Consider the following 27078-nt stretch of genomic DNA (forward strand, 5'->3'; position numbering starts at 1 on the left):
TTTTGTAATAAGAGTGTTGCTCCTCTTACCAAAGGCACTTAGTTTTTTTATTTTGTTTTTTCTTTAAAGGCTTACCTCTTTTTATTCACCAATAAAAACACATAAATTAGAATATTTTAAATTTGTAGGTAACTTTTAAGATATTAAATTACTATTTTACAAAATCATTTTATCATCAACCCTTACCAAAAAAAATTGACACTAACAAAATATTGTTAAAATACTATTAAAATTTTAATGGACTCGCCACATCATTATTATTATTATACTTAAAAACATCATATGCCCCAAATTCATGGGACCATAGATTAAATACTTTAACTGGGTGCAACCACAATCACACCACACACATTCTCCTCTATGCATGGGAATATCATCACAAGTCCATCGGCAACCAATCCAATCCAACAAGAAACATGAACAACCTTATTTTCTTCATGAAAAACAACCTCATCCACTCCAAAATCATCCCATGATGTAATACAAACAATTTGATTCTCAATGCCACTCTTTGTGACACTCTCAACCTCAATCACCTCTAAGGATTCTTTAACAACCAAACTAAAACTAGAACCTATTTTCATCTCTAGCTTTTTTTCAGCTTCTTCAATGCAAACCGTTGCTAATTCCCTCCACAACTCTTTGCTAAGATTTACATCCTTAGTAGTGATTTTGAATCCGACACTTTGAACTCTGTTTTTGTGTTGACTATGGTTGTTTAAGTCCTCTGATGAGAGAAATTTTGGATTTTTTGAATCAAGGTAGTTAAATATGGGTGTGTCAATTTCTTTATTTGAGATTGAGGGTATCATGTTGTAAGTTTGTGCCCATTTATTTAGGAATTTTTTAACCACCAAAAGGTCCGTCAAGAGAAGACTACAACTAATACCGATCGAGTAGCCTCCGCTTATAAAATTTGTCATCTGAGAAGAAAAAAAACATAGTTTCAAATTATATTTATCAAATAATTAATATATCTGATATTTTGGGAGAGTTACGAGGATGCATGAATATGAATACTTACCTGAACATAAAAGAGAGGAGAAAACCGAGGAAATTGAGCATCAATTTCATTCCAAAAAACAAGTTCAGTCTCGTGATCGTGATCATCGCGTTCCTTTTTATTCAACTCAAGAAACTCTGACAAAGTGTTGGAACACCGAGCTTCCAAAAGTCGAATTCCTGGATCGTTGGACACAATTTCGAATCCTGTTGCGTCGTTTCTTTCTTGGATTCGACCAGCTAGTAGAGGATGATCCAAAAGGGTCCTAGCTAGTGACTCCACAATCCAACCAGTTAAAGACCAATCATGATGTTTCTCCTTAACACTCTCATAGTACAATACTACATGATAGCATCCTTGAATTTTCCTTATTGCATGAATCTTTTGATTATCTGTTTCACCGTTGAATAGAATCCGACAGACTTGTCGTGGTTCGGTTATTTTAACCGGTGACACACTTGTCACAGAGACAATTTGTGTCTTTTTGAAACACTGGTTTTCTGAGGCAACATTGTGCTCATGATCCATTAATATTTTTGTTAGATGCTCAATTCACAACATGCGGGGGAAAGTATTTATAAGAAGAAAATAATAAATATACTATAGTTTACATAAGAAACATTTATTTGGTGGTTATGCACATTTTTCATAGAGAACGGGTTGTTTAAGTTTAGCAACACCATACTTTCTAAGTACAAAGGAAAGTAACTCGTCATTGGACATGAATATGGTAATTGGTTGGCCCTTTGATGAAACTTGCTTAATTGAGGATATGATCTCTCTATACGGAACATGATAATCTTCAGACCATTATGCAAAACTGTCCATGCAAATAAAGCATTTTTATTTTGTGCTTTTATAATGTTCAAGTATTCATGAGGTTATAATGTTCAAGTATTCATAAGGTCGCTATTATTGTTAACATGTATAGTGATCTGCATAATGAAGAGAAAATAAAAACTGAATAATGAAGACGATTATATTATTGACTTAAATATGATTGTCTTTCTCTTAAATATTTTAAAATTTATTTTTAGTCATTTAAAATATTGTTTTTAGAAAATGGTTCTCCTAAAATTTTACATTCACATTTTTGGTCCTTAATACTAAAACCGTCGTTAATTCAGTCACTAAGTAATAATTCTTTACTAAAATCGTCGTTAATTCTGTCACTAAATTGTAAAAATCGTCGCTAAGTTGTACGAGAATCAAAAGTGTGAATGAAAATTTTTAGGAAAATCCTCCTTTAAAGAAAATATTTTGAGAAACTTAAAACAAAATTTAAAATATTTAGAAGGACTCCGAACATATTTAACTATATTATTCACATGTTAGTCCAAGTATAAGGGACCCTATAAATATATAGGACTATCATAACTAACTTCAAGAGAAAATCTCTAGCTAACTAATTGCATAACCAACCATGAAAGAATAAAATTAGAGTGTAAGACTCTCCCTCTAATTGGTAGGGACGTTCATAGGTGCGGGTCGATCTATGAATCCATTGACTCAAACTGAATCAATCCATAAATTATATGAACTCATTCATTTACGGGTATTTTCAACCCAACCCATAATCATCCGTATAGTTTTGATTCGGGTATCGGGTTTGAGTTTTGCAACCCACATACCCATTGACTCGATCCATTGATGTGATTTTAATAATTTCTTATTATTTTTATTATTATTTTAAATAAAAATATAAAATTAATATTTCACTAATAACCATAATCTTTTAAAAAATGTTTTATCCTCCACCAATAATACTACTATACTACTAGACCAATGAGTTTACATAATTTTAAGATTGAATATTGTTTCTTATTTTCTTTTGTATCATTTCCAACTTATGTATTTTATAGAAATAACGTGTCTGGTTGAATTTTATATTATTATCAAGTGTTGTGTCGTGTTAATGAATTTTATTAGATATTATATGATGTATTTCATCGAATTTGAGTGTTATAAACGAGTATGATTGTATTGGGTTATGTTATGTTTTTTATAAATCGACAAAAGAATCATAAAAAAAATATATTTTTTTTGAAACACAACCCGCGAACTCAATCCAACTCAACCCATAAATGAACTGGTCGGTTTGGGTTGGTTTTGCCAACAAAATTTTGGGTTCGACGAAGAACCCAGCCCATTGAAGTTTGAACGGGTTGGGTAACGGGTTAGGCCAAACCCAGTCCAACCCCACCCGTGTACACCCCTACTAATTGGAATGAATATTCAACATTCTAAATTTGTGCACCGTAATAGAAATGGACAAAGATGGAGATGTTTTGTGAATACATTAACAACTTATTTAAGTAAGTTAATACGTATGAAGTGAATGACTTTTTTTTAAACTTTGTCTCGCACCAAATAATTCATCTCTATATGTTTTGTTCTTACATGAAAGCCTGGATTGTTGACAATATAAATGACAAGCCTATTGTCACATAATATATTGAGATTGGTTTGGAGTGAGGGATGCATAAGTCATGCAGAAGGTATATAATCCACCAGGCTCCACTTGTTGCATTTGTTACTTCCCTGTATTTGGGTTCTTAGGATGACCTTGATATTACTTGATGTTTCTCGCTCTTCAAATAAATAAGTGAGGTTCCAAGATACAAACATAATCTAATAGTTGATCTTTTGGTGTCTGAGCAGGCCCTTAGTCTGAGTCTGTGAAGCATGTTAATGTCTGAAAATCATTTTGATGGAGCTTGTTTGATGTATTTCACGATCCTGATTACGAATTTCATGTATGTCTCAAAAGGTTTGGATAAGAACTGGTTTAACTTGCAAATAAAGAAACTGATATTAGGACTAATGTGTTAGATACAAAATCTTCCCAATTAAACTTCTAAAACTTGTTGGGCTAGAGAGCTGTTTGTCAGAGTCACAAATTAGTTTGTGTCCAGGATCTATGGTAGTGGGTGTTCTAGTAGTAGCTAAAAGTACAACTTCTTGAAGGAGACCAAGACTATACTTTCTTTAACAAAGGGATATGTGTAACACCCCGATAATAATAAAATAATTATTTGAATTGAGTTAATAATTTAATTATTAATTTAATTAAATAATTGGAAATTTTATTATTATTATTATTTTTTTGAATTATTATTATTTTGGAATAATAATTATTATTTGGAAAATATATATGAGTTGGAATTAAGGAAAAAAAGTCCCATTGGGAGTAAAAAACATTTCACGTGAAAACAGAGAAAATCGTGAAAAGGGAAAAGGGCAGAGAAGGGGAGAAAGGAGCTGAAGAGCAAAGGTTGAAGAACGGAAAGGCTTGAAGCTCAAAGATTCGCCGGATTGTTAAGGTAAGGGGGGTTTATCGTCGATTAATGGGTATTTTGGGATAATATGTCATGGGTAGTGATAAGCCGTTAATTTGACCCTAATTGGGATTTGTAAATGTTGAAATGTTGTTGGATGAACTGTGCTGAAAGTTGAAATTAAATCGGTATTTGTGTGAGTAATGTTTTCCCGATCGTATAGCTTTTTACGGAATCGGAATCGGAGGTCCGGAAGTCCTCCAACGGCGGAATTCTGCATTCTGCCGTGTGTTAGCGCAGGAATGGTTGTTGGTCTGCGTTAACCGGTTAACCCAGGGTGTTAACCGGTTAACACTGTATTGAAATGTGAAAATATTGAGTTTTTGCCTGCGTTAACCGGTTAACCCAGGGCGTTAACCGGTTAACGCTGTTGCGTTTTGCCAGAAAGTGAGTTTTGCCTGCGTTAACCGGTTAACCCAGGGCGTTAACCGGTTAACACTGTTGCAGAGTGAAAAATTATTGTTTTTAAATGTGGTGTACCTAATTGAGGATTGGCCTATGTTGCCTATGGTGTAATAGGGATAAATTCCCGCTGTTTTGAGCAGTATATGCAATATTGAAATGTACTAATATTGTGGTTGTTGTTTGGCATAATCTGACATGCTTATGTGATGAAAGATTGATGATGTATAATGATGTACATGATGCTGTGAATGTATATATTATGCATGTATGTGTGAATGGACTGTTGTATGGCTCAGAGTGTGAGCATATGTTTATTCTTGAATTATTGTTGATGTTGCATTGCTAGATGATTAGCATGCATGGCATAGCCTTCGGGGCTGTAGCTAATTCCCATAGTGAGGAATTAGTGAGTGAACCATTGTGGGTTTGTTGTTGATGTTTGCATACTAGATGATTAGTGTGCATAGTCTAGCCTTCGGGGCTGTAGCTAATTCCCATGGTGAGGAATTAGTGAGTGAGTTACTAGGTCTCAAATGAGTGGGACTAGTGAGCTTAGTAGCCGTATCTGGAGGGATCGGTGAGCTTGAACTATATGTTCAAGAATAGTCGGTACCGCATGTGTAGAGTCTCATTGCATAAAAATATGTATGGCGTATAATATGAATGGATGTGTTCCAATATTATACGTGTGTTGTGTGGTTGTTAAGTATGATTTGAGATTATACTGGTATTGTATATTGATGTTGAGTATGATGTTTAAGCCAATGAGCTATTACTGAATGTGTATTGCAATTAGGGTGATTGATGTGTTAATTACTTAGCATTACATGTTGTTTTATAATGCTTATTATATTGATTGAGGAACTCACCCTTACAACTATTTTTCAGGTAACGAGAAATGAGTTGAGTAGAAGCAAATGCTTGGAGTCTAGTGTAGTCTCCCTAGTGGGTCATGCTCTGATAGATGTAACATCGGGCGGGAAAACTTTGATTATTATTGTTGTTGTTGTTGAACTAAATTACATGTGATGTTACATGTTTTGCATGATTGAGTTGATCTCTATCCGCTGCGTAATTGTGCAAATACTTTATATTTAAATTAAATAAAAGAGCATGATGGTTATATTGTTTAAATGGTGGAATGTTTGTGTGACACCCTTGGTGCACTATTACTCTGATTATATGTTTATTTTTTTAATTAATTTTTGGGGTATTTTAGAAGGGTGTTACATAATGGTATCAGAGCATAGTCGGTCGTGTCGAGTCGTAATTAGTCTGTTTTCCCTGTACGGGATAGGTGTTGTGTAACCCTATCAGTACTTATTGTTCTAGTTTGTTGGGTTTTCAGAATAGAGATGGCTGGAAGAGGTAGAGATGATGCTGCGATTGCTGAGGCTCTGGGTATGCTGGCTGGAGTACTTGGAGGGAATCCAAATGTTGTAGGAATGGGAGCTGCTCGTCAACTGAGTGAGTTCCAGAAGAACAATCCTCCAATGTTCAAGGGAGCATACGATCCAGATGGTGCTCAGAAGTGGTTGAAGGAGATCGAGAGGATCTTCAGAGTAACTGAGTGTGCTGATAACCAGAAGGTCAGGTTCGGTACACATATGCTGTCAGAGGAAGCTGATGATTGGTGGGTTGCTACCCGCACTGAGTTGGAATCTGCTGGGAATGCTGAGATTACTTGGGCTGTGTTCAGAGAAAGATTCCTGAGAAAGTATTTTCCAGAAGATGTCAGAGGAAAGAAAGAGATAGAGTTTTTGGAATTGAAGCAGGGTAACAGGTCGGTTACTGAGTATGCTGCGAAGTTCACCGAGCTGTCAAAGTACTATACTCCCTATAATGAGGCTGCTGGAGAATTCTCGAAATGTGTGAAGTTTGAGAACGGGTTGCGTCCTGAGATCAAACAAGCTATTGGATACCAGAGGATCAGGGTGTTTTCTGACTTGGTTGACTGTTGCAGAATTTTTGAACAGGATTCCAAGGCTAGAGCAGAGAGTTATCAGCAGAGGGTTGATAGGAAGGGTAAGAATCAGATGGATCGTGGAAAACCGTATGCAGCTGGCAAAGGTTTTCAGAAGCAGAGTGGGATGAAGAGGCCTAGTGGGGGAGACTCTAGTGCTCCTGCTAAGTGTTATAGATGTGGTCGGGCTGGACATCGTGTTCATGAGTGTACCAGTGCTGAGATGAAGTGTTTCAAGTGTGGGAAAGGTGGTCACTTGGCTGTAGAGTGCCGATTGAAGACTGTAACTTGTTTCAACTGTGGAGAGTTGGGTCATATCAGTCCCCAGTGTCCTAAGCCGAAGAAGGAGAATCAGTCAGGAGGCAAGGTTTTTGCTCTATCAGGTTCTGAGACTTCTGCAGATGATCGTTTGATCAGAGGTACGTGTTATATTAATGGCTTTCCCCTTATAGCTATTATTGACACAGGTGCTACTCATTCTTTTATATCTGTGGATTGTGCTGTGAAGCTTAAGTTAGAGATATCTGAGATGCGTGGAAGTATGGTGATTGATACTCCTGCAAAGGGTTCAGTGACTACTACTTCGGTTTGTTTGAGTTGTCCTTTGAATATTTTTGGTAGAGATTTTGGGATAGACCTTGTGTGTCTTCCATTAGTGCAGATTGACGTTATCTTGGGTATGAACTGGTTGGTGTTTAACCGAGTTTATATCAACTGTTTTGATAAGACGGTGATATTTCCTGAGATTGAGGAAGGGCAGAGTCTGTTTCTATCAGCCAGGCAGGTGAATGAGGAAGTGGCAGATGGGGCAGAGTTGTTTATGCTGTTGGCAACTTTAGAGGCTAAAGATAAACTGGTGATTCGTGATCTAGCAGTGGTGTGTGACTTTCCTGATGTGTTTCCGGAAGAAGTGAATGAGTTACCGCCAGAGCGTGAAGTTGAGTTCTCGATTGAATTGGTACCTGGTACTAGACCGATATCGATGGCTCCGTACCGTATGTCTGCTGTTGAGTTAGCTGAATTGAAAAGTCAGTTGGAAGATTTGTTGGATAAGAAGTTTATTCGTCCAAGTGTGTCACCGTGGGGTGCACCAGTGTTGTTGGTTAAGAAGAAGGAAGGTACTATGAGGTTGTGTGTGGACTACAGGCAACTGAATAAAGTGACGATCAAGAATCGGTATCCTTTGCCGAGGATTGATGATTTGATGGATCAGTTGGTTGGTGCGAGTGTGTTCAGCAAGATAGATTTGAGATCTGGGTATCATCAGATACGTGTGAAAACTGAGGATATTCAGAAGACTGCTTTCAGAACGAGGTATGGACATTATGAGTATTCTGTAATGCCTTTTGGTGTGACTAATGCGCCTGGAGTATTTATGGAGTACATGAATAGGATTTTCCATCCGTACTTGGATCAGTTTGTTGTGGTGTTTATTGATGACATTTTGGTGTATTCGAAATCTGAAGAAGAGCATGCTGAGCATTTGAGAGTGGTTTTAGGAGTGCTGCGAGAAAAGCAGTTATTTGCTAAACTGTCTAAGTGTGAATTTTGGTTAGAAGAAGTTAGTTTTCTTGGTCATGTGATTTCAAGAGGTGGTGTTGCTGTTGATCCTTCTAAGATAGAAGCGGTATCTAAGTGGGAAGCTCCGAAGTCTGTTGCTGAGATTCGAAGTTTCCTTGGTTTGGCTGGTTATTATAGGAAGTTCATTGAGGGATTTTCTAAGTTGGCGTTACCGTTGACGATGTTGACTAGAAAGGGACAAGCGTTTGTTTGGGACTCAAAATGTGAAGAAGGTTTCCAAGAGTTAAAGAGAAGGTTGACTACTGCTCCTATTTTGACGTTACCGAGTTCGTCGGAACCATTTGAAGTTTACTGTGATGCTTCATTGTTGGGTTTGGGTGGTGTGTTGATGCAGAATAAGCAGGTTATAGCTTATGCTTCGAGACAGCTGAGGGTTCATGAAAGGAACTATCCGACGCACGATTTAGAGTTGGCAGCTGTAGTGTTTGTTTTGAAGTTGTGGAGGCATTACTTGTATGGATCAAGATTTGAGGTTTTCAGTGACCATAAGAGTTTAAAGTATTTGTTTGATCAGAAAGAGCTGAATATGAGACAGAGGAGATGGTTAGAGTTTCTGAAGGATTATGATTTTGGTTTGAATTACCATCCGGGTAAAGCAAATGTAGTGGCTGATGCATTGAGTCGGAAATCATTACATATGTCTATGTTAATGGTTAAGGAATTGGATTTAATTGAGCAGTTTAGAGACTTGAGTTTGGTGTGTGAGAGTACTCACAACAGTGTTAAATTGGGAATGTTGAAGTTAACGAGTGGTATTCTGGAGGAGATCAGAGAGGGTCAGAAATCCGATATGCTTTTGGTTGATAAGTTGACTTTAGTGAATCAAGGTCGAGGTGGTGAATTCAGAGTTGATGAGAATGGTGTTTTGAAAATTGGTAGTCGGGTGTGTATTCCGAATGTTATTGAGCTTAAGAAGAGTATTCTTGAGGAGGGACATCGTAGTGGCTTAAGTATTCATCCTGGAGCTACGAAGATGTATCATGATTTGAAGAAGTTATTTTGGTGGCCGGGAATGAAAAGAGAAATTGCGAGTTTTGTTTATTCCTGTTTGACTTGTCAGAAGTCGAAGATTGAGCATCAGAAGCCGTCTGGGCTAATGCAACCGTTGGCTATTCCAGAGTGGAAGTGGGACAGTATCAGTATGGATTTTGTTTCCGGTTTACCGAGGACAAGTAAGAATTTTGAAGCCATTTGGGTGATCGTGGACAGATTGACGAAGTCGGCTCATTTCATTCCGATCAGAATGGATTATCCGTTAGAGAGATTAGCCGAATTGTATATTGAGAAGATTGTAAGTTTGCATGGTATTCCGTCTAGCATTGTTTCGGACAGAGATCCTAGATTTACATCGAAGTTCTGGGAGGGTTTGCAGAAGGCTTTGGGAACTAAACTGAGATTGAGTTCTGCATATCACCCGCAGACTGATGGTCAGACTGAGAGGACGATTCAGTCACTGGAGGATCTTTTGAGAGCTTGTGTTTTAGAAAAAGGAGGTGCTTGGGATTGTTATTTGCCTTTGATTGAGTTCACCTACAACAATAGTTTTCATTCGAGCATTGGTATGGCACCGTTTGAAGCTTTGTATGGTAGGAGATGTCGGACACCTTTATGTTGGTATGAGTCCGGTGAGAGTGCTGTGGTTGGACCGGAGATTGTTCAACAAACTACGGAAAAGATTAAGATGATTCAGGAGAAGATGAGAATTGCTCAGAGTCGTCAGAAGAGTTATCACGATAAGAGGAGGAAATCACTTGAGTTCCAAGAGGGAGATCATGTGTTTCTTCGCGTCACTCCGATAACTGGTGTTGGTCGAGCTTTGAAGTCGAAGAAGTTGACACCTCGATTTATTGGTCCTTATCAGATTTTGGAGAGGATAGGAGAAGTAGCCTATCGTATCGCCTTACCGCCGTCGCTTGCGAATTTGCATGAAGTTTTTCATGTGTCTCAGTTGAGGAGGTACCTTCATGATCCGTCGCATGTAGTCCAAATAGATGATGTACAGGTGAGAGATAACCTGACTGTTGAAACATCACCTATGAGGATCGAGGATCGAGAGTGGAAGCAGTTGCGGGGTAAAGAGATTGCCTTGGTGAAGGTAGCTTGGGGAGGACCAGCAGGTGGCAACGTGACTTGGGAACTGGAGAGTAAGATGAAGGAGTCTTATCCAGAGTTGTTCGCTTGAGGTATGTTTTCGAGGACGAAAACTCTTTTAGTGGGGGAGAGTTGTAACACCCCGATAATAATAAAATAATTATTTGAATTGAGTTAATAATTTAATTATTAATTTAATTAAATAATTGGAAATTTTATTATTATTATTATTTTTTTGAATTATTATTATTTTGGAATAATAATTATTATTTGGAAAATATATATGAGTTGGAATTAAGGAAAAAAAGTCCCATTGGGAGTAAAAAACATTTCACGTGAAAACAGAGAAAATCGTGAAAAGGGAAAAGGGCAGAGAAGGGGAGAAAGGAGCTGAAGAGCAAAGGTTGAAGAACGGAAAGGCTTGAAGCTCAAAGATTCGCCGGATTGTTAAGGTAAGGGGGGTTTATCGTCGATTAATGGGTATTTTGGGATAATATGTCATGGGTAGTGATAAGCCGTTAATTTGACCCTAATTGGGATTTGTAAATGTTGAAATGTTGTTGGATGAATTGTGCTGAAAGTTGAAATTAAATCGGTATTTGTGTGAGTAATGTTTTCCCGATCGTATAGCTTTTTACGGAATCGGAATCGGAGGTCCGGAAGTCCTTCAACGGCGGAATTCTGCATTCTGCCGTGTGTTAGCGCAGGAATGGTTGTTGGTCTGCGTTAACCGGTTAACCCAGGGTGTTAACCGGTTAACACTGTATTGAAATGTGAAAATATTGAGTTTTTGCCTGCGTTAACCGGTTAACCCAGGGCGTTAACCGGTTAACGCTGTTGCGTTTTGCCAGAAAGTGAGTTTTGCCTGCGTTAACCGGTTAACCCAGGGCGTTAACCGGTTAACACTGTTGCAGAGTGAAAAATTATTGTTTTTAAATGTGGTGTACCTAATTGAGGGTTGGCCTATGTTGCCTATGGTGTAATAGGGATAAATTCCCGCTGTTTTGAGCAGTATATGCAATATTGAAATGTACTAATATTGTGGTTGTTGTTTGGCATAATCTGACATGCTTATGTGATGAAAGATTGATGATGTATAATGATGTACATGATGCTGTGAATGTATATATTATGCATGTATGTGTGAATGGACTGTTGTATGGCTCAGAGTGTGAGCATATATTTATTCTTGAATTATTGTTGATGTTGCATTGCTAGATGATTAGCATGCATGGCATAACCTTCGGGGCTGTAGCTAATTCCCATAGTGAGGAATTAGTGAGTGAACCATTGTGGGTTTGTTGTTGATGTTTGCATACTAGATGATTAGTGTGCATAGTCTAGCCTTCGGGGCTGTAGCTAATTCCCATGGTGAGGAATTAGTGAGTGAGTTACTAGGTCTCAAATGAGTGGGACTAGTGAGCTTAGTAGCCGTATCTGGAGGGATCGGTGAGCTTGAACTATATGTTCAAGAATAGTCGGTACCGCATGTGTAGAGTCTCATTGCATAAAAATATGTATGGCGTATAATATGAATGGATGTGTTCCAATATTATACGTGTGTTGTGTGGTTGTTAAGTATGATTTGAGATTATACTGGTATTGTATATTGATGTTGAGTATGATCTTTAAGCCAATGAGCTATTACTGAATGTGTATTGCAATTAGGGTGATTGATGTGTTAATTACTTAGCATTACATGTTGTTTTATAATGCTTATTATATTGATTGAGGAACTCACCCTTACAACTATTTTTCAGGTAACGAGAAATGAGTTGAGTAGAAGCAAATGCTTGGAGTCTAGTGTAGTCTCCCTAGTGGGTCATGCTCTGATAGATGTAACATCGGGCGGGAAAACTTTGATTATTATTGTTGTTGTTGTTGAACTAAATTACATGTGATGTTACATGTTTTGCATGATTGAGTTGATCTCTATCCGCTGCGTAATTGTGCAAATACTTTATATTTAAATTAAATAAAAGAGCATGATGGTTATATTGTTTAAATGGTGGAATGTTTGTGTGACACCCTTGGTGCACTATTACTCTGATTATATGTTTATTATTTTAATTAATTTTTGGGGTATTTTAGAAGGGTGTTACAATATGCCTTGAAAGGACTTAACAACCTCAAATCCAAAGAAATATTTAAGACTATCCATATCTTCTATACCGAATTTTACATCTAATAAAAAATTTAAATTGAAAAATTATGAGATATTATTTCCTCAATAATGAGATCATCAACATATATTAATACAAGAATAAAATAAATATATTCTTTCTTAGTGATGAGAGGATGATCATATTTAGACTGATGGAATCCTAGATCAAGAAAAAGAGTGGAAGTTAATATTTTGTTCCATTGTCTATTGGCTTATTTGAGGCCATATATATTCCTATTTAATATACAAACTGGATTTTTGTTAGAGACATCCAATCTAAGGGGACTTTCGTGTATAATTCTTCATCTAAGTCTCCACGAAGAAAAGTAATATTTATGTCAAACTGGTGCAAATACTAGAGATTGTTATATACATAAGAAACCTAATGGTGGTCATTTTAATCATTGGGCCAAACGTTTCATGATAGTCTATTCTTTCTGTTTAGTTGAAATACTTGACAACAAGGCTTGCTTTGTGTTCCGTGTCGGCCAAAGGTCTAGCGACCCACTACTCTGTGCCAGCCAAAGGTCAAATAATACGAGGCTCATTCATTCCACTTGCTCCATTAAGTCCAAAGTATAAATACTTTCACAAAGGGTTTACAGGTATGCAATCTCTAATATCCACTCTCATTGTGGTTATGTAACACCCCGTATAATATACATCTAAAAAATACATTATACACAATATTAATTGGTACACAACACAAGTGTCTAACAACATCATTATATATAAATACGTCCAAAAAATGATATACAATATGGCACATGCTATACAAAGGTGCCTAATCAAAACTAAGAGCTATGTCGTTGAAACTGGAAGCTGAGACTAGATTTGGAATCAGAACATGGAGACAAGTTGGGCGATGAAAAGTTTGTTGGAATCGCTCGCCGAACACGCTGTCACGCGTAGTGCTGGTGGTGGCATGTGAGGCACATACATGGTTACAGTGGTGCGTGTGGATGTGGTTTATGGTGATTATTTAAGGAAGGGCTGGATCAGAGCAGACGATTTTGTCTGCGAGGATCATGTGCCAAAAAGCAGCTAGAATCTGTGGCGGCAAGGTCGGTGGTGACTATATGATTACGAAAATCTGATACTAGAATGACTCACATCAGTGTATAGAAGGCAAACTAGAGTTGGAACATGGTTTATAAAAAAAATTCTCATCGAAAAACAATAGGTCAATCGGATAAAGCACGATGATGTGTTGCCTCTCAATAGACTCTAAATACCATGTTGAAATATGAAAGAGTGAGAGATATTTGAATAAATTGTGTGTTTGAATATCACCACGAAAATGGTATTATATATGCTACGGTATATTCTATTCTATTCTAGATAATCTAGATAAGTCTGACGAATATTCTATATATAAACATTAACACCATAGATATCCATTTGAGATCTATAAAATACGTTGGAGTTGGTTGGCGACAAAATACGGTGTAGTTTAATGACAATGTTAATATCATATGGATCTCTTAATTCACCACAGTGTAAAATATTAATTCTTTTAGTCTAATTAACAATGAAAAAACTTTAAAACCGATTGCTGAATTTATCATTAATTAGATGAAAATAACTAACATGATACATTTTGAAGAGTTAAAATGAACAATATGTTATTTTTAAGTTAAAAAGTCAAAATAAACCTCAAAATTAACGTACTGAATAAAAGAAATACTAAACCAAAATTATATTGATTAATGTCCCTTTGACATTAAAAAAATTAAACTTAAAAAAATTAAATAAAATATATTGTCAAAAAGAATCATGAGATGAAATTGTGAAATTGTGAGATTAAAATTATGAAAACAAAATTGAGTGTAAAATTAAAAACAAAGAGATGAAATCATAAAGGAGAAATTAAAAAATTAAAAGCAAAGAGATGAAATCGTAAAAGAAAATTTGAGTATAACATTTAAAATATCATAATTTATAAGTAAAAGAAGCTCTTTCAACCACTAGTTTATATGGTTATATGGCCCAAAACTGAACACAACACACAGTCTCTCCACTCCACCACTCAACGGTTAGATACATACTTCTACCTGCCAAACGCAAACTGAATTCAACATGTCCATGGCTACAACAACCTCGTCTTTTATGTTCCTTAAACTTCCCACCTCGTCACCTTGTCGTACCAGACTTGGATCCTCCAGAAGTTACAAATTCATCAAAGCTCAATCTTCTGATATCCGAAAAGAACATGTTGTCATTGTGGGTGGTGGGATCGCAGGTCTTGCAACTGCCCTATCCCTTCACAGGTTTCAACTCTAGCTCCTCTCCTCAATCTCTCTTCTTTATCCATCATCACAACTTTGATGAATCATGATGCTCTTAACAGGCTTGGTGTTCGGTCTTTGGTGCTAGAACAGTCAGAGTCGCTTCGAACGGGTGGAACTTCACTCACTCTTTTCAAGAATGGGTGGAGTGTGCTTGATTCAATTGGAGTAGCTGATAATCTCAGAACTCAATATTTAGAAATTCAAGGGTACGTTAATTCATTGTTTGATTATTTGATCACTTTTATCACTTGCGTTGTTGCTAAATGCATATTTCAGCTGAGTTTGAGCTGGTTCATAAATTCAGCTGTACAGGATGGTGGTGAAGTCTGAAGATGGAAGAGAATTGCGCTCTTTCAATTTCAAACAAGAGGATGACAGGTATGCAGTAATATTGTATACATAAATATTGAAAATGTGTATGTTATCGCAGCAATGTTGAATACTGAGACGATACCGACACATGTTTGCTTCCGTCGATGTTTTGTTGTGCAGCCAAGAGGTGCGTGCGGTGGAAAGGAGGGTACTTTTAGAAACCTTGGCCTCTCAGCTACCTCCTGATACCATTCAATATTCGTCACGGTTGGTCAAGATTGAAGCAAGTTCAAATGGGGATACCTTATTGGAATTCATAGATGGGTCTAAACTACTTGCACAGGTCAGTCATTGTGACGTATAATGTGTTTGGTGTTGAGATTAAGCTAACTGTGTGATTGGTTATGACTCTGAAGACATTGTGCACAAGAGGATCTTTTACAAACTTAATGGCCAATTCTGAAGTTCTGGTTTTGAAAAATGTTAACAAAATAATTTCATGTTCAAACAGATTGTAATAGGATGTGATGGGATTCGATCGCCTATAGCTAATTGGATGGGATTTTCCGAGCCAAAGTTCGTTGGTCATTGTGCTTTCCGTGGACTTGCCTCGTACTCGGGTGGACAACCTTTGGAATCGCGAGTGAATTACATCTACGGAAAAGGGTTGCGTGCAGGATATGTTCCTGTTTCTCCTACCAAAGTGTATTGGTTCATCTGCTTCAACAGTTCCTCTCCAGGTTCTTACTAGTAACCCCATACATGATTCAAACTACTTAAGTTATTGTTCATATGAAAATAGTTTAAGTTCAATGACAGGTCCTAAAATAACCGATCCAACGGTGCTAAAGAAGCAAGCTAAGGAACTAGTGGAAAACTGGCCTCAGGAGTTAATAAACATAATGGATTCTACGCCGGATGACACCATAATAAGGACTCCGTTGGTGGATCGATGGCTTTGGCCAGCGATAAGTCCACCTGTCTCTGCAGGTAGAGTTGTGCTTGTCGGAGACGCTTGGCATCCAATGACTCCAAATCTAGGGCAAGGAGCTTGTTGTGCACTCGAGGATGCAGTGGTGCTCGCTAAAAAGCTTGCACGTGCCATCAACTCCGACAATACTTCTGTCGAAGAAGCCTTTAAATCATATGGCAGCGAAAGATGGCCGCGCATATTTCCATTAACCATAAGAGCGAACCTTGTTGGTTCTGCTTTGCAGTGGGATAACCCGGTTGTGTGTTCCGTCAGGAACAATATTGTGATACCTAAGCTAGTACGGCTTGGTCCATTACTGGAACACACAAATTTTACTAGTGAGAGTCTATAAAGACTCTGTTGAATCAATGTAAAGAGAAAATAAATACTCTGTTCAATATTCATTACAGCATATAATACAACAAAAATTGAAGAGTGATTATGGATGAGTAAACATATAAGCAAATCTATTGATAGAGAATTTGATAAATATGTAACTAGATTGAATTCCAGAGGGATACTAGAACATGATTTGTTGAAATGAGAAGGTTTGTTAGTTGTTGTGAGGGGAAGAGAAGAACCAGAGGACGATAGCGCAGAGAAGAACGAGAAGAGGGATGAGATGAACTGCGTTCTGGGCTGATCTGATACGAGAGAGTTCCTTCCGTGAAACGTGGGAGAGAGGATCGTATGTTGGTAGGTGGTGATGTTCTGTCTCCATGTTGTCCAAATTCCTTCAAACTTTGTTCGCTGGATATTTCTCTTTTCTTTTCTTTTCGCTTGGACTTTTTCTACCTTCCGCCGACGTTACTTGTTAATACGACTACCAGAGGAATATTTTTGTTACAAAATATTTTATACCAAAAAAGAAAATAATATTCTATTGTTTCATTCTATGTACTTTTACCCTTTATAAATAGTTACTACTTGTTAAAACTTTATTTATTTTTTTTCATTTTTTAATATGCTCTATTTTTTTTATGTACCACACAAAAATATTAAAACATCCCATAATTATGTATTTCAAAATACATTTTAATACACATTCAGTGTAAGTCATTCTGAATGATGTTCTATAAGATGTTTTTTTAGTATCGGAAATGCATTTTTGAAATCTTTTCATATATGCATTTCCATAACGTATAATTAGCCGTAGCAGAAGCAAACAACAAAAACAAGTAATTTTCCAAAATAAAATTAACATTCATAAAATAAAATAAACATTACATAGATGATTTCAACATAAAATACAACATTACACTTCAATATCAATATCCAGGTGGACGCTTTAACATTTTTACAATAACTTCGAACAATCTTGAAATCGTTGCTTCCAATTCGAACAAAACTTTTGTTTAGAAACAAAAATACGTATTCCACATAGTCTTTACATCTGCATCCATGTTGAGCTCAAAATTGTTGAACTCAATTTTCCCTCGTTGTCAATCGACGATGAACGGTACTCGAGTGTCACAATTCATTGTTTGTCTCCGTAAGGTAGGAGTTGATGGACTTCTTATTTAATATCTGCAAGAGATGTGTACTCGTTGAGCTTAAACTTCCGCATGGGTGTCGCGATAGAGAATGAGACATTTGCGACATACCAATTTATGTTTATTTGTGACATTTGAGACATTTTCAATTTGTGTGAAATAAAAAACAAGAACATCTTAATGTATAGAAGTTGTAGACAATTGTGGACAATTCAAAACCTGACATGCTGAATCCAAAGATATATCTCCGCCTATTATGGGAAAGATAACGTTTGAAACATTACCTGATCAAATGTTGTTATGGGAAAGATAAAAAAATGAATTAAGACACAATATGACAAATTGAATAAATTACACTTTATTAATATTGAGACACAATTACATACACTTATTTGTCCGACTAAACACGAAATTAAAACGAATCGAAACATTTGTCTCCTACTAAATTTATGGGTGGTACCCCCTTTGACCTTTGTGTATTCGATTCTATTTCAGTGTTGCTCAATTTCTAGAACTCTTGCATCCTTTCTATAAAATGGTTCGACCAAGTCTCAGCTTTTGTTGTTGAATGAATCATCCACTCTGGTGATGTAAGTGGTATAGGGCATCCCAATTTCAAATAATCTCGAACAAAATGTCATGATTTTGAAAGCCACCCAATACAAATAATATGATCATTTGGATTTTGAGGTGGGGCGGTACTCAATGGGAAAAAGGTTTCCGAAAAACCGTATCATGTAAAACCAATACACACCCTATCATATGCACATGTTATTCGGGGACCAATTTCAGGGAAGCACATCCATTTTTCCTTCGATTTCGGTCCACTAAGACAAGGAACAAGAGACTCATAGACTTCATCGAAGTGTTCTTTCTTTCCGTACAATCGCGTGTATGATTCTTTATGAGTCCTCAACTCTTGGATAAGTTGATGGCAGACAAGTGTATGATTATCTTCTCATTTACTGAGTAAAGCCGAAATAACTAGATATCCATAATTACCATCTCAACATTGACGATTCGCTCGATGTATTTGTGCATAAAAACCGACATCTAGTCAATGAATGGAATCTTTGGTAGACGCGACGTATGAGGTGGTTTTCTAATGCGAGCTTCTTTAGAAACACTTTTTAGAGATTTTGTAATTGGTGAGTCTGGAAAAACTGTCAACATGTCCAAAATATGAAGGAGACCGCACCGTTGAGTTATCACTCAGTGTAGGCTTGACCTTCTTTGGAGCACCTTTTGTTTTTACTGATTGAGAGGGTGGTTTCAAGTCGATGGTTTCTGGATAAGAAATCTTCTTCAATTGTTCTTTGATGTGGAGTTTCATGGGCAGACTCAACTCGGTTAGTTGTTTTATTTCCAAGGTGTCTAACCTTATCAGTCCCAGCACAAACAATATTCTCCTTCACCTGGTCAAAAATTGTGCTTTCAACATATTTCAACAAATCAGGATATCTTTCACATACTTTCTTGAAATGCATAATAGAATCGACATATAATTCTTTTCTAGAAGAATTTACTATACGATTCATTGCATCCATTATTTTTTCCACAACTACACTCGCCTTCACCGTTTTTCCATCTCCGGACTCTATCAGTTTCGTCCCAACCGCGGGTTTAACTTGACTTCTCACATTCTATGTTATGTGATACCTACAAAGTAATGCATAAGAAGTAGGAAATACCCTTGCAATCGAACTCATCAAGGCGGTGTCACGGTCGATAACAGTGACTTTAAGCATCTTAACTTGGTCCTTCAACATTGCCTGACACACCTTTAAGGCCCAAGTAAAATTCTCCTCTTTCTCTCTCTCTAGAAATGAAAACCCAATAGAATATGTCTTTTCAGTTGAGGTAACACCAACCATCTCCAGCAATGGAAGTCTATATTTGTCGGTCTTGTACGTTGAATCAAGTATGAGCACCGTAGGAAACGTGTTGAACTACTTTATGGAATCAGGATGAGTCCAAAATATATCTCTAACAATAAATCCATCCTCACATATTCGGTACCTAGACACGTAATTACTATCATCCAACAGTTTCAAGAGTTGTTGTATTTCATTCTATCCCTCATAAGCGCCTTGTTAGTTTGGTACCGAATATTATACATTTGCTTGATATTTGATATATTTTTGTGTCTTTTCTGTTTCAATGTTTTAAGTATATTTTTTGGTTGAACCGAATTAAACTTCATGTCATCAATGCATTCCTTCTTGTCATACCTCGACAAATACGATCCTTCAAGAAGCGCATCGCATGCTCGCAGAAAAAATGGAGTTCGAACAAATTCGCCACCAAACTTTATTTGTTCCAATGAAGGAATAGGAAAATATCGATAAAACCTTTGAAAATAACATGATCGTCACAACCATATTTGAGTTCGGGAGTCGATTACGCATGGGAAAGTATTAACACCCCTCACGTCCGTTGTACTCAATGGAAACCTTTTAGTTAAACTTGTGATCTGAATGTTAGCTTATGTTAATTGTTTTCTTCGAGTAAATTAAAGGAAGAGAGAAAAAGAAAAGGGGGTCTCAATTTTTTTTATTAATGTGTATGACAAGATTGTGGGTCTTACTCCTATGTATCTCCAGATGCAATAGAGAACTCAAAGCATACATAGTTTTGGGTAGAAAATGTTTCTTTGTTGGTCGATTTTAGTGAAATCTATTTTGTATCAATCAACGAAAAATATTACTTATCCAAAATAGGTGAGGAGTAGACGTTTACATCATATTGAATGGATTTACAAATCAACATTCATATGAAAATGCCACTTATCTCAACTCACGTGATTGTGGATGAAGCATTGTCTGACATCGTCTCGAGACAAAATATCTTTCATTTGAAAAAAAGTTTTGAAGATTATCCCAAAGGCAAAATGGTTTGAACGTGTTTGATGTATCTATAAGTGAATGAAGAATGCTCGATGAGAACGAGACATAAGCCTTAGGATCAAACATTCTGGGTTCCACCGGAATGCTAGATTCAAACGGTCCTTTTTCATTCAAGGTTTTTTAAGAAATTTGTTTGATGGACGACAAATGCTTGATAAGAACAAGACGCATGCCTTGGAATCAATTGTTCAAGGGTTCCACCAGAATGCTAGATTCCAACGGTCCTTTTTAGTCCATGTTATTAAGTGTTTTAAGAGCGAAAGAAAAGAATGAATGACTAGTCCAAAACGTGTGCCTCAGGACCGATCGTTCGAGGGTTCAGCTGGAATGATAGATTTCAACAGTCCTCTTCTTTCGAGTTTGTTTTAGAAAAAAGTTTTCATATTACGTTTGATTTGGTTTTGAAAATGGTTTGAAAATTATTTGATTGAAATTATGGTGAAATGTTAGTGAAATTGAGTTGAAATTGCAGAAATGTTAATAAAAATATTTACATGCGCGATGGTATGCACATGGATAGATATTACTTAATTAAATCTACTAAACACATTGAAATCAAATGATTAAATAATCTACTTAACAAATAAAAAATAAAAATAATTAATTAATCAACTGATTAAATAAAAAAACAATTAACTAAAAAATAATTCAAATAATTAAAAAAATCAAAAGAAATAAAAATAAAACATGAGAGGGATAAATGCAGTAGGGGGGGGGGGGGGGGGTTTGTAAAAAAAGACAAAAGGGCTTAAAGCCTAAATCAACCACTTAGATCTAATTATAAGAAAATAAAATGATAATACTAAAAAAAAGGAAAAAGAGGGGAAATAAAAGAAAAATGATGCAAGTGATGGGCGTTGTACCCCATTGTGCATATCCCCCTTTTTTCAAAATTTCAATGGACCCTTTCGACACATGGCATTGTTGTAAAAAAATAAAAGAAAAGAAAATCCTTAACATACTCTCCTACTGAAACCGCGACATGAAATTATCAACAAATAAAAACCCTCTTCCATCGTTACTCTCTTTATCTCGTTGAGGATAATGCATCTAAGGGGCGCCAACCTGCCACCCGACGGCGGCGCCCTCACCTCTACATTGACTCTCACTCGCAGATCTCTCTGCTCAAACTCTCTTTAATTGATCTCTCTCGACACTTTTCTATTTCTGTCTCTTATACTTAATAAACTAAACAAAACTAAACATCACTTTCAAAAACAAACTTCAAAAAAAGATCAATCAAACAAACATCAAGTAGAAAAATCAAAGAAAATAAGGTTGCTACCAAGGTGGTCGAAGGTTCGAAGATGGTGGAGGATTTCACTATCGGTTTGCATTAGTTGTTGTTGTGTGATGCAATAAGATGTGTGTGGTAAGAAGAAGAAAAAGAAGAAGAAGATGATGATGTGGGAGATTTGTGCATAACATAAACGAGGGAGTTTTAATGGCATTTGAGGTTTGTGTTGTTTGGTGTGTTGATGAGAGAATGAATAAAGTTGCAGGGCGGTGTGTATGGCGAAAAGGAGTTAAGGATAACTCTGAATCGTGCTTAAACGTTGCTCGAAGATGGAGATGGAGGATTATTTGTAGTTACTGAAAATGAAAAAGGAAAAGATGGAAGAAGGGATGAATGGAATGGAGTTGGTGATTTTTAAGTGAAGAAAAAAATGCATGTCGTTGTTTGTGAAGGGTTGTGTGAAGATGCGATGAAGTTGGAAAAAAAGAAAATCCACTTTCTACTTTTTTTCATATATCCTCCTTTGATTTTTGTAGAAACTTCCACCCATTAAAAAAAACAAACGCTGCATGTGAATATGTCTATGGTCTCCTTAGGTTTTTTTCATGAAAATGAGAGAGGATCTCTATGAAAATGCATGCGCTGCATGTTATTGTTCTATTGGTCTCCCCCTTTCATTTGGCCAATGATGTCACAATATATAACATGAATTTTAGGGTTGCAACTTTATTTAATACCAACAATGCCATTTGGAGTGTTGTTAGTATAAAAATAGTTATAAACAAATTAGATTAAATAAAAATACTACTAATATAAATAAACAAAATTAAATCGGAACCAAAACATAATAAATTCTAATTAACTATTATGAATTTTTTGACAAAGAAATAAAAATAAAATGACTCAAAATGGATAAAATTTGGGCACGAAAGTGCTCGAAAAATTAAACCAAATGCATCAAAATGATCAGCTTGAAATAAACTTCTCGAAAACATATAGGTTTTGATCAAATTTTGAAATAAAAAATGATCGGTTAAAAGGTTTGGGCTAATAAAAATACAATAAAAAAAGGAGCTGAAAAATATAAAACGAGCACGTCAGGTTAAACTACGTGAACCGTAGATTAATAAAATTGACGTCTACAAGCTCGATTTTGAAATTTATTATCCGTTAATTTCACGTACATTTGAAAATCAGTTTGACCGGTCTGTCTGTAGATTCAAAAATTTATTATGGCTGACATTTAAAACATTATGCGAGATGAAATGCAAGTTATGATGTGTAGATGATGCAAATGTATTGATGAATGCACTGGTTTATTGAATGAGAGACAAAATTGAGGTATGACACTTCTCTTCCGGCATGAGCCGACACACAATTGGATGGCCGACTAATTTTCATACAGATCATGGTTATGCATACCACATATGACCTTAAAGGGACACTCACATTTTCTTGAACAGGTGTCGTCTCTTTTAAAATTATGGAGTGGAGTTCTATATTTCCTGCTTCTTTTGCACGTCATTGTTACAAAAGCACATCTTCTATCTGAACCATTATCGGACCTTCCGATAACCATACTAAATCCCTGTTTGGAGGCCTCCATACGAATCCATTGAAGCATTTGATCATGACATTCAAACTCTTGCACATTTTTAAATTGGTTACCAACATCTACCGCATTCATAATAACACCTTGGACATTCATATACACAACTTATTGGGGGAAAATATCGGGTTGCACCATATCTAATGAAAACAATGACCATAAAATAATAAATAAGCGTTTCTGCTGAAAACAGAGTTGGAAAAATGAACAGAGGCTAATACCGAAAATGCATTTCCAGAAAAGTTCATACACATTCCGGGAATACATTTCCAAAAAAATGTTCTTTTTTCAGACAAAAAACAAGATTAATATGAGCAATGCAACTTGAAATAAATTATATTTACCTAAATTTCTAACTTCTTTTACTCCCTTTGGTGTGATGAATCACGAGATTGGAGATTTAGAGTGAAAATGTGGATTGAGAATGGAAGGGTTTTTGGTGAGGATTTGTAAAGAAAAAAAAACAATGGTTGTGTGATCATGTAATTGTATGTTTTATTAGATTATTTCAGAGATGTATCTCCAAAAATATCTGACATGCAAAGGTGAAAGAACATTTCAAAATGTTGTCCAAACTTTCGAAGATGCATCTCTAGAATTTCCACGGAGCTAGTCAATTATGAATATTTTCTTGAAATAATCCAGAGGCGCATCTCCAGAATTAAAAAAACCCAACTTATAGGGCGTCACTCAGTATGGCCTACACTGAGTGTCTCTAGAGATGCATCTATGGAAATTGGGGGGCATTTTAGTATTTTCGTATGGTGCCTAAGAAACATATAAGGTGCATTAAAAAGTCCCTTTTTTTAACAGGTTGGTCCTTGAAGTTTTTTTTTTGGTAACAACTTGGTCCTTTAAGTTACCAAACATGTGCACCATTACCATTTTTTAATAGAGTGAATGTGTCAATTGTGGATGCAATTATTTTGAGTGGTGTAAAAATGATGAAGTGCAATCAGAAATACAGTAGTCACTCATTTTTAAGTGTTCAAAATGTGAGAAAAAGCATGTAGAAATCACCCTAAAAGACCAAGTTGTTGCAAAAAAATTTAAAGAACCAACATTTACAAATTTTTTATTTAAATGACCCCTGGTATAATTTTTCCTTACTTGTTAATACTCCAGCAATTGTCCATCGTCTCTACAATTTATACAAGTTAATCATTTTACTATTGTATTATACAAATAGTTTAAGTGTATTTTTTTTTTAAATTTCGTTTTGAAGACATTCAACCTTGTATTGAAAATTGAGAGAATCTAAAGTTTTTTTTTGCGTAACAGTGAAGAGAAGTTATTTGGTACACATAAACAACAGTAAATCTTGAAGAGAAGTTGTCAAGTCAATATTATTGTCTCGGAAGTCTTTCTAATAAGTTTTCCGGTCCATACCATTTTTAACATTATTCATCGGAGAACTTATAGTTAAGTTGTTCGGTCAAATACAAAAAAAGTTAATTATTTTATTAGATGTCTTTAATATAAATTGTTCTAAAATGTTGGGTTTTTAGTAACCGGAGATCCTGTGTGTGAGCATATGTTTTTTTTTTTTTTTGCAAAATTGTCTAAAATTATTTTTCTTATTAGTGATGCGTAGTTGAAGATCCGAATATAGGATTATTCCTCGTGGAGGCTTAGGACAAGGAGATTTACAAGCTCAATAGGAGATATATGCACCGTAAGAGCAGGAAGGTGCACTTGTGGAGTAGCCACATCATTTTTCAATAGAGTCATGCAACATGTCTCTTTTGGTATGATACGAGTGTCACATTGATCGTTATTGTATGAAGAGGTAAGTAATTCTTTTTTATTGATTTGAATAATCATTAACTTTAACTATTATTTATATTTTATAATTTATACTCTAAATTATTTTAGGAACGGGATTCGAAGAAAGAGCTTAATATTGCAACACGTGGAAGTAAATTGACAGGGTAAGTCTCATTGTATCTCTCGCATGTGATACATGGCTGCTTTAATGATTCTAGTTTATCTTCACTTCATATGACAAGTTTGAAGTGGATTGATGTCAACCTTGTATCAACATTTATAGAGAGATAACATCCAGAGACATCGTCCTTTCATATGCATTTTGGTTAAATGACTATTACTCTGGACAATGTTGCTTCCCTACTTTACCTTTCGATTAAGGGTGATTTTTGGGATTATTATGGGTGTCTATAGATGAGGCCACACTAGAGATACATACTTGTAGATGTTTAAATTACATGCTAAAGTGACTGCATACTTTAGTTGAGTGTCATTGATCAGTGTATTTTAATACATCAAATTTAAATTTATGTTAAGGGATTTCTTATGACTTGTTGCTGTTATTTTACTATTTTGAATGTGTTTCCTAAGCGGTAATTTGACACCTTCTTGCTCTGTCGGTCATAACTTGAGCTACCAGAAACAGATTAACATGTTCTAATATGAATTGAAAAGCTGGGATGATAAGCTACAAGTTTTATGTTGAAGTCAAAAGCTAATTCAAAATGAAGAAGGGTCTAATAATTCGTTTTAAATCCAGATTTAAGAAAATTAATTAGTTTTGAATCGATTTTAATGTTTTTCGGGTCGAATGTTATTAGGGCCCAATTTCTCTTTTATTATTTAAACAAACTTTGCAGCCTTAGGATATTCATTCAATTTTTATGAAATAGAGAATAGAGCATACAAATTATATGGAGAACTAATCACCTAAGGTTGATCTGTTGTATTCAGATTCCACAACTTTGAGGTTTTTATAATTTTCAATTCAATTTCGATTTCTTTTCAATTCTGCCTATGAACTCGATTATTTTCGTTTGCTTAATTTGATTGTTTTTATAGGATAGAGTTGATTAAATTCGATTGTTTCTTATAGGATAGAGTTGATTAAATTCGATTGTTTGTATGATCCTTAACTGTAATCACGTTAGCGTAGCTTTTTTGTTATCGTGTTTAATTAAGTCACATTTACTTAATTTGTGACTGCTTAAATCCGTTTGCTTAATTCGGAAATTAGGAACATACATCATATAATACCAATTGTGATTGCCAGTGGGTATTGTAAAAGAATAGGATCATATTTTCTAGGAAATTGGAATTATAAGAATCAATGATAAGTCGGAAATTGTTACAGTAGATTAACTTATTTATCAATTTTGCTTTTACCTTAATCATCTTTGATTTAAGTTCTAAACCTTAAAAACTCCCTCATTGTTATGATTGTTTGGTTAAAATATTCAAGAGTCCTTGTGATACGATTTGATTGTCACTTCTGTTTACTGCATTTTTAATTATCGTTTTTGACCTGTGCGACAACAGATCAAATTGGTGTCGTTGTTAGGGACTCTCGGTTTATTTTAGCCAAATTTGGAATCTTAATTTAGAGTTTTATTAGCAATTTTTTTGTTCTTTTTGTTTGTTTTTGTTTGTTGATTTTCAGGGTTGCGGTATAGTGGTAAGTATTTCAGTCTATCAGGTGACACTCTATAAGCTATTGTTTTAAATTGCTCCGAATTTTTTCCATAAATTCAGAAATAATTCAACAAACAGTACTCACTTAAAAGAGACTTTTAAGTCAATTTGACCCTCAAAATTGCAAATTCCTTGTTTTTCTATTTTATTTGATTTATTTTCTGTTTTCATTTTTTTCCGAAAAAAAACCGAATTTTTTTGTTGAGTCTTAGTTTCATTTTATTTGATTTTTAGTGATATTTTCAGTTTTTTA

General features: G+C 35.6%; 2 protein-coding genes across 4 annotated transcripts; one reads left to right on the forward strand and one right to left on the reverse strand.

Moving 5' to 3' along the window:
- Positions 1-221: 221 nt before the first annotated feature.
- On the reverse strand, positions 222-1553 carry LOC127121560 (protein ECERIFERUM 26-like). Its single transcript, XM_051052031.1, has 2 exons — positions 1025-1553; positions 222-923 (listed from the first exon to the last, which is right to left on the reverse strand). The coding sequence occupies exons 1-2, from the start codon at positions 1529-1531 to the stop codon at positions 318-320; spliced, it is 1113 nt and encodes a 370-aa protein (XP_050907988.1). The 5' UTR covers positions 1532-1553; the 3' UTR covers positions 222-317.
- A 12959-nt stretch (positions 1554-14512) lies between these two features.
- LOC127120579 (monooxygenase 3) lies at positions 14513-16560 on the forward strand. 3 transcript variants are annotated; one of them, XM_051051052.1, is made up of 6 exons: positions 14513-14815; positions 14896-15042; positions 15149-15214; positions 15329-15491; positions 15660-15888; positions 15968-16560. In XM_051051052.1, exons 1-6 carry the CDS (start codon positions 14625-14627, stop codon positions 16471-16473), a joined length of 1302 nt encoding a protein of 433 aa, XP_050907009.1. In that variant the 5' UTR covers positions 14513-14624; the 3' UTR covers positions 16474-16560. The 3 variants fall into 3 exon arrangements, with proteins under 3 accessions (XP_050907009.1, XP_050907010.1, XP_050907011.1); XM_051051053.1 differs by lacking the exon at positions 14513-14815 and having other exon boundaries at positions 15141-15214; XM_051051054.1 differs by lacking the exon at positions 14513-14815 and having other exon boundaries at positions 14903-15042; positions 15113-15214.
- The last annotated feature ends 10518 nt before the right edge of the window (positions 16561-27078 follow it).

This window comes from Lathyrus oleraceus, chromosome 2 (assembly GCF_024323335.1).
Source record: "Lathyrus oleraceus cultivar Zhongwan6 chromosome 2, CAAS_Psat_ZW6_1.0, whole genome shotgun sequence".
NCBI classification, from domain to species: Eukaryota; Viridiplantae; Streptophyta; class Magnoliopsida; order Fabales; family Fabaceae; genus Lathyrus; species Lathyrus oleraceus.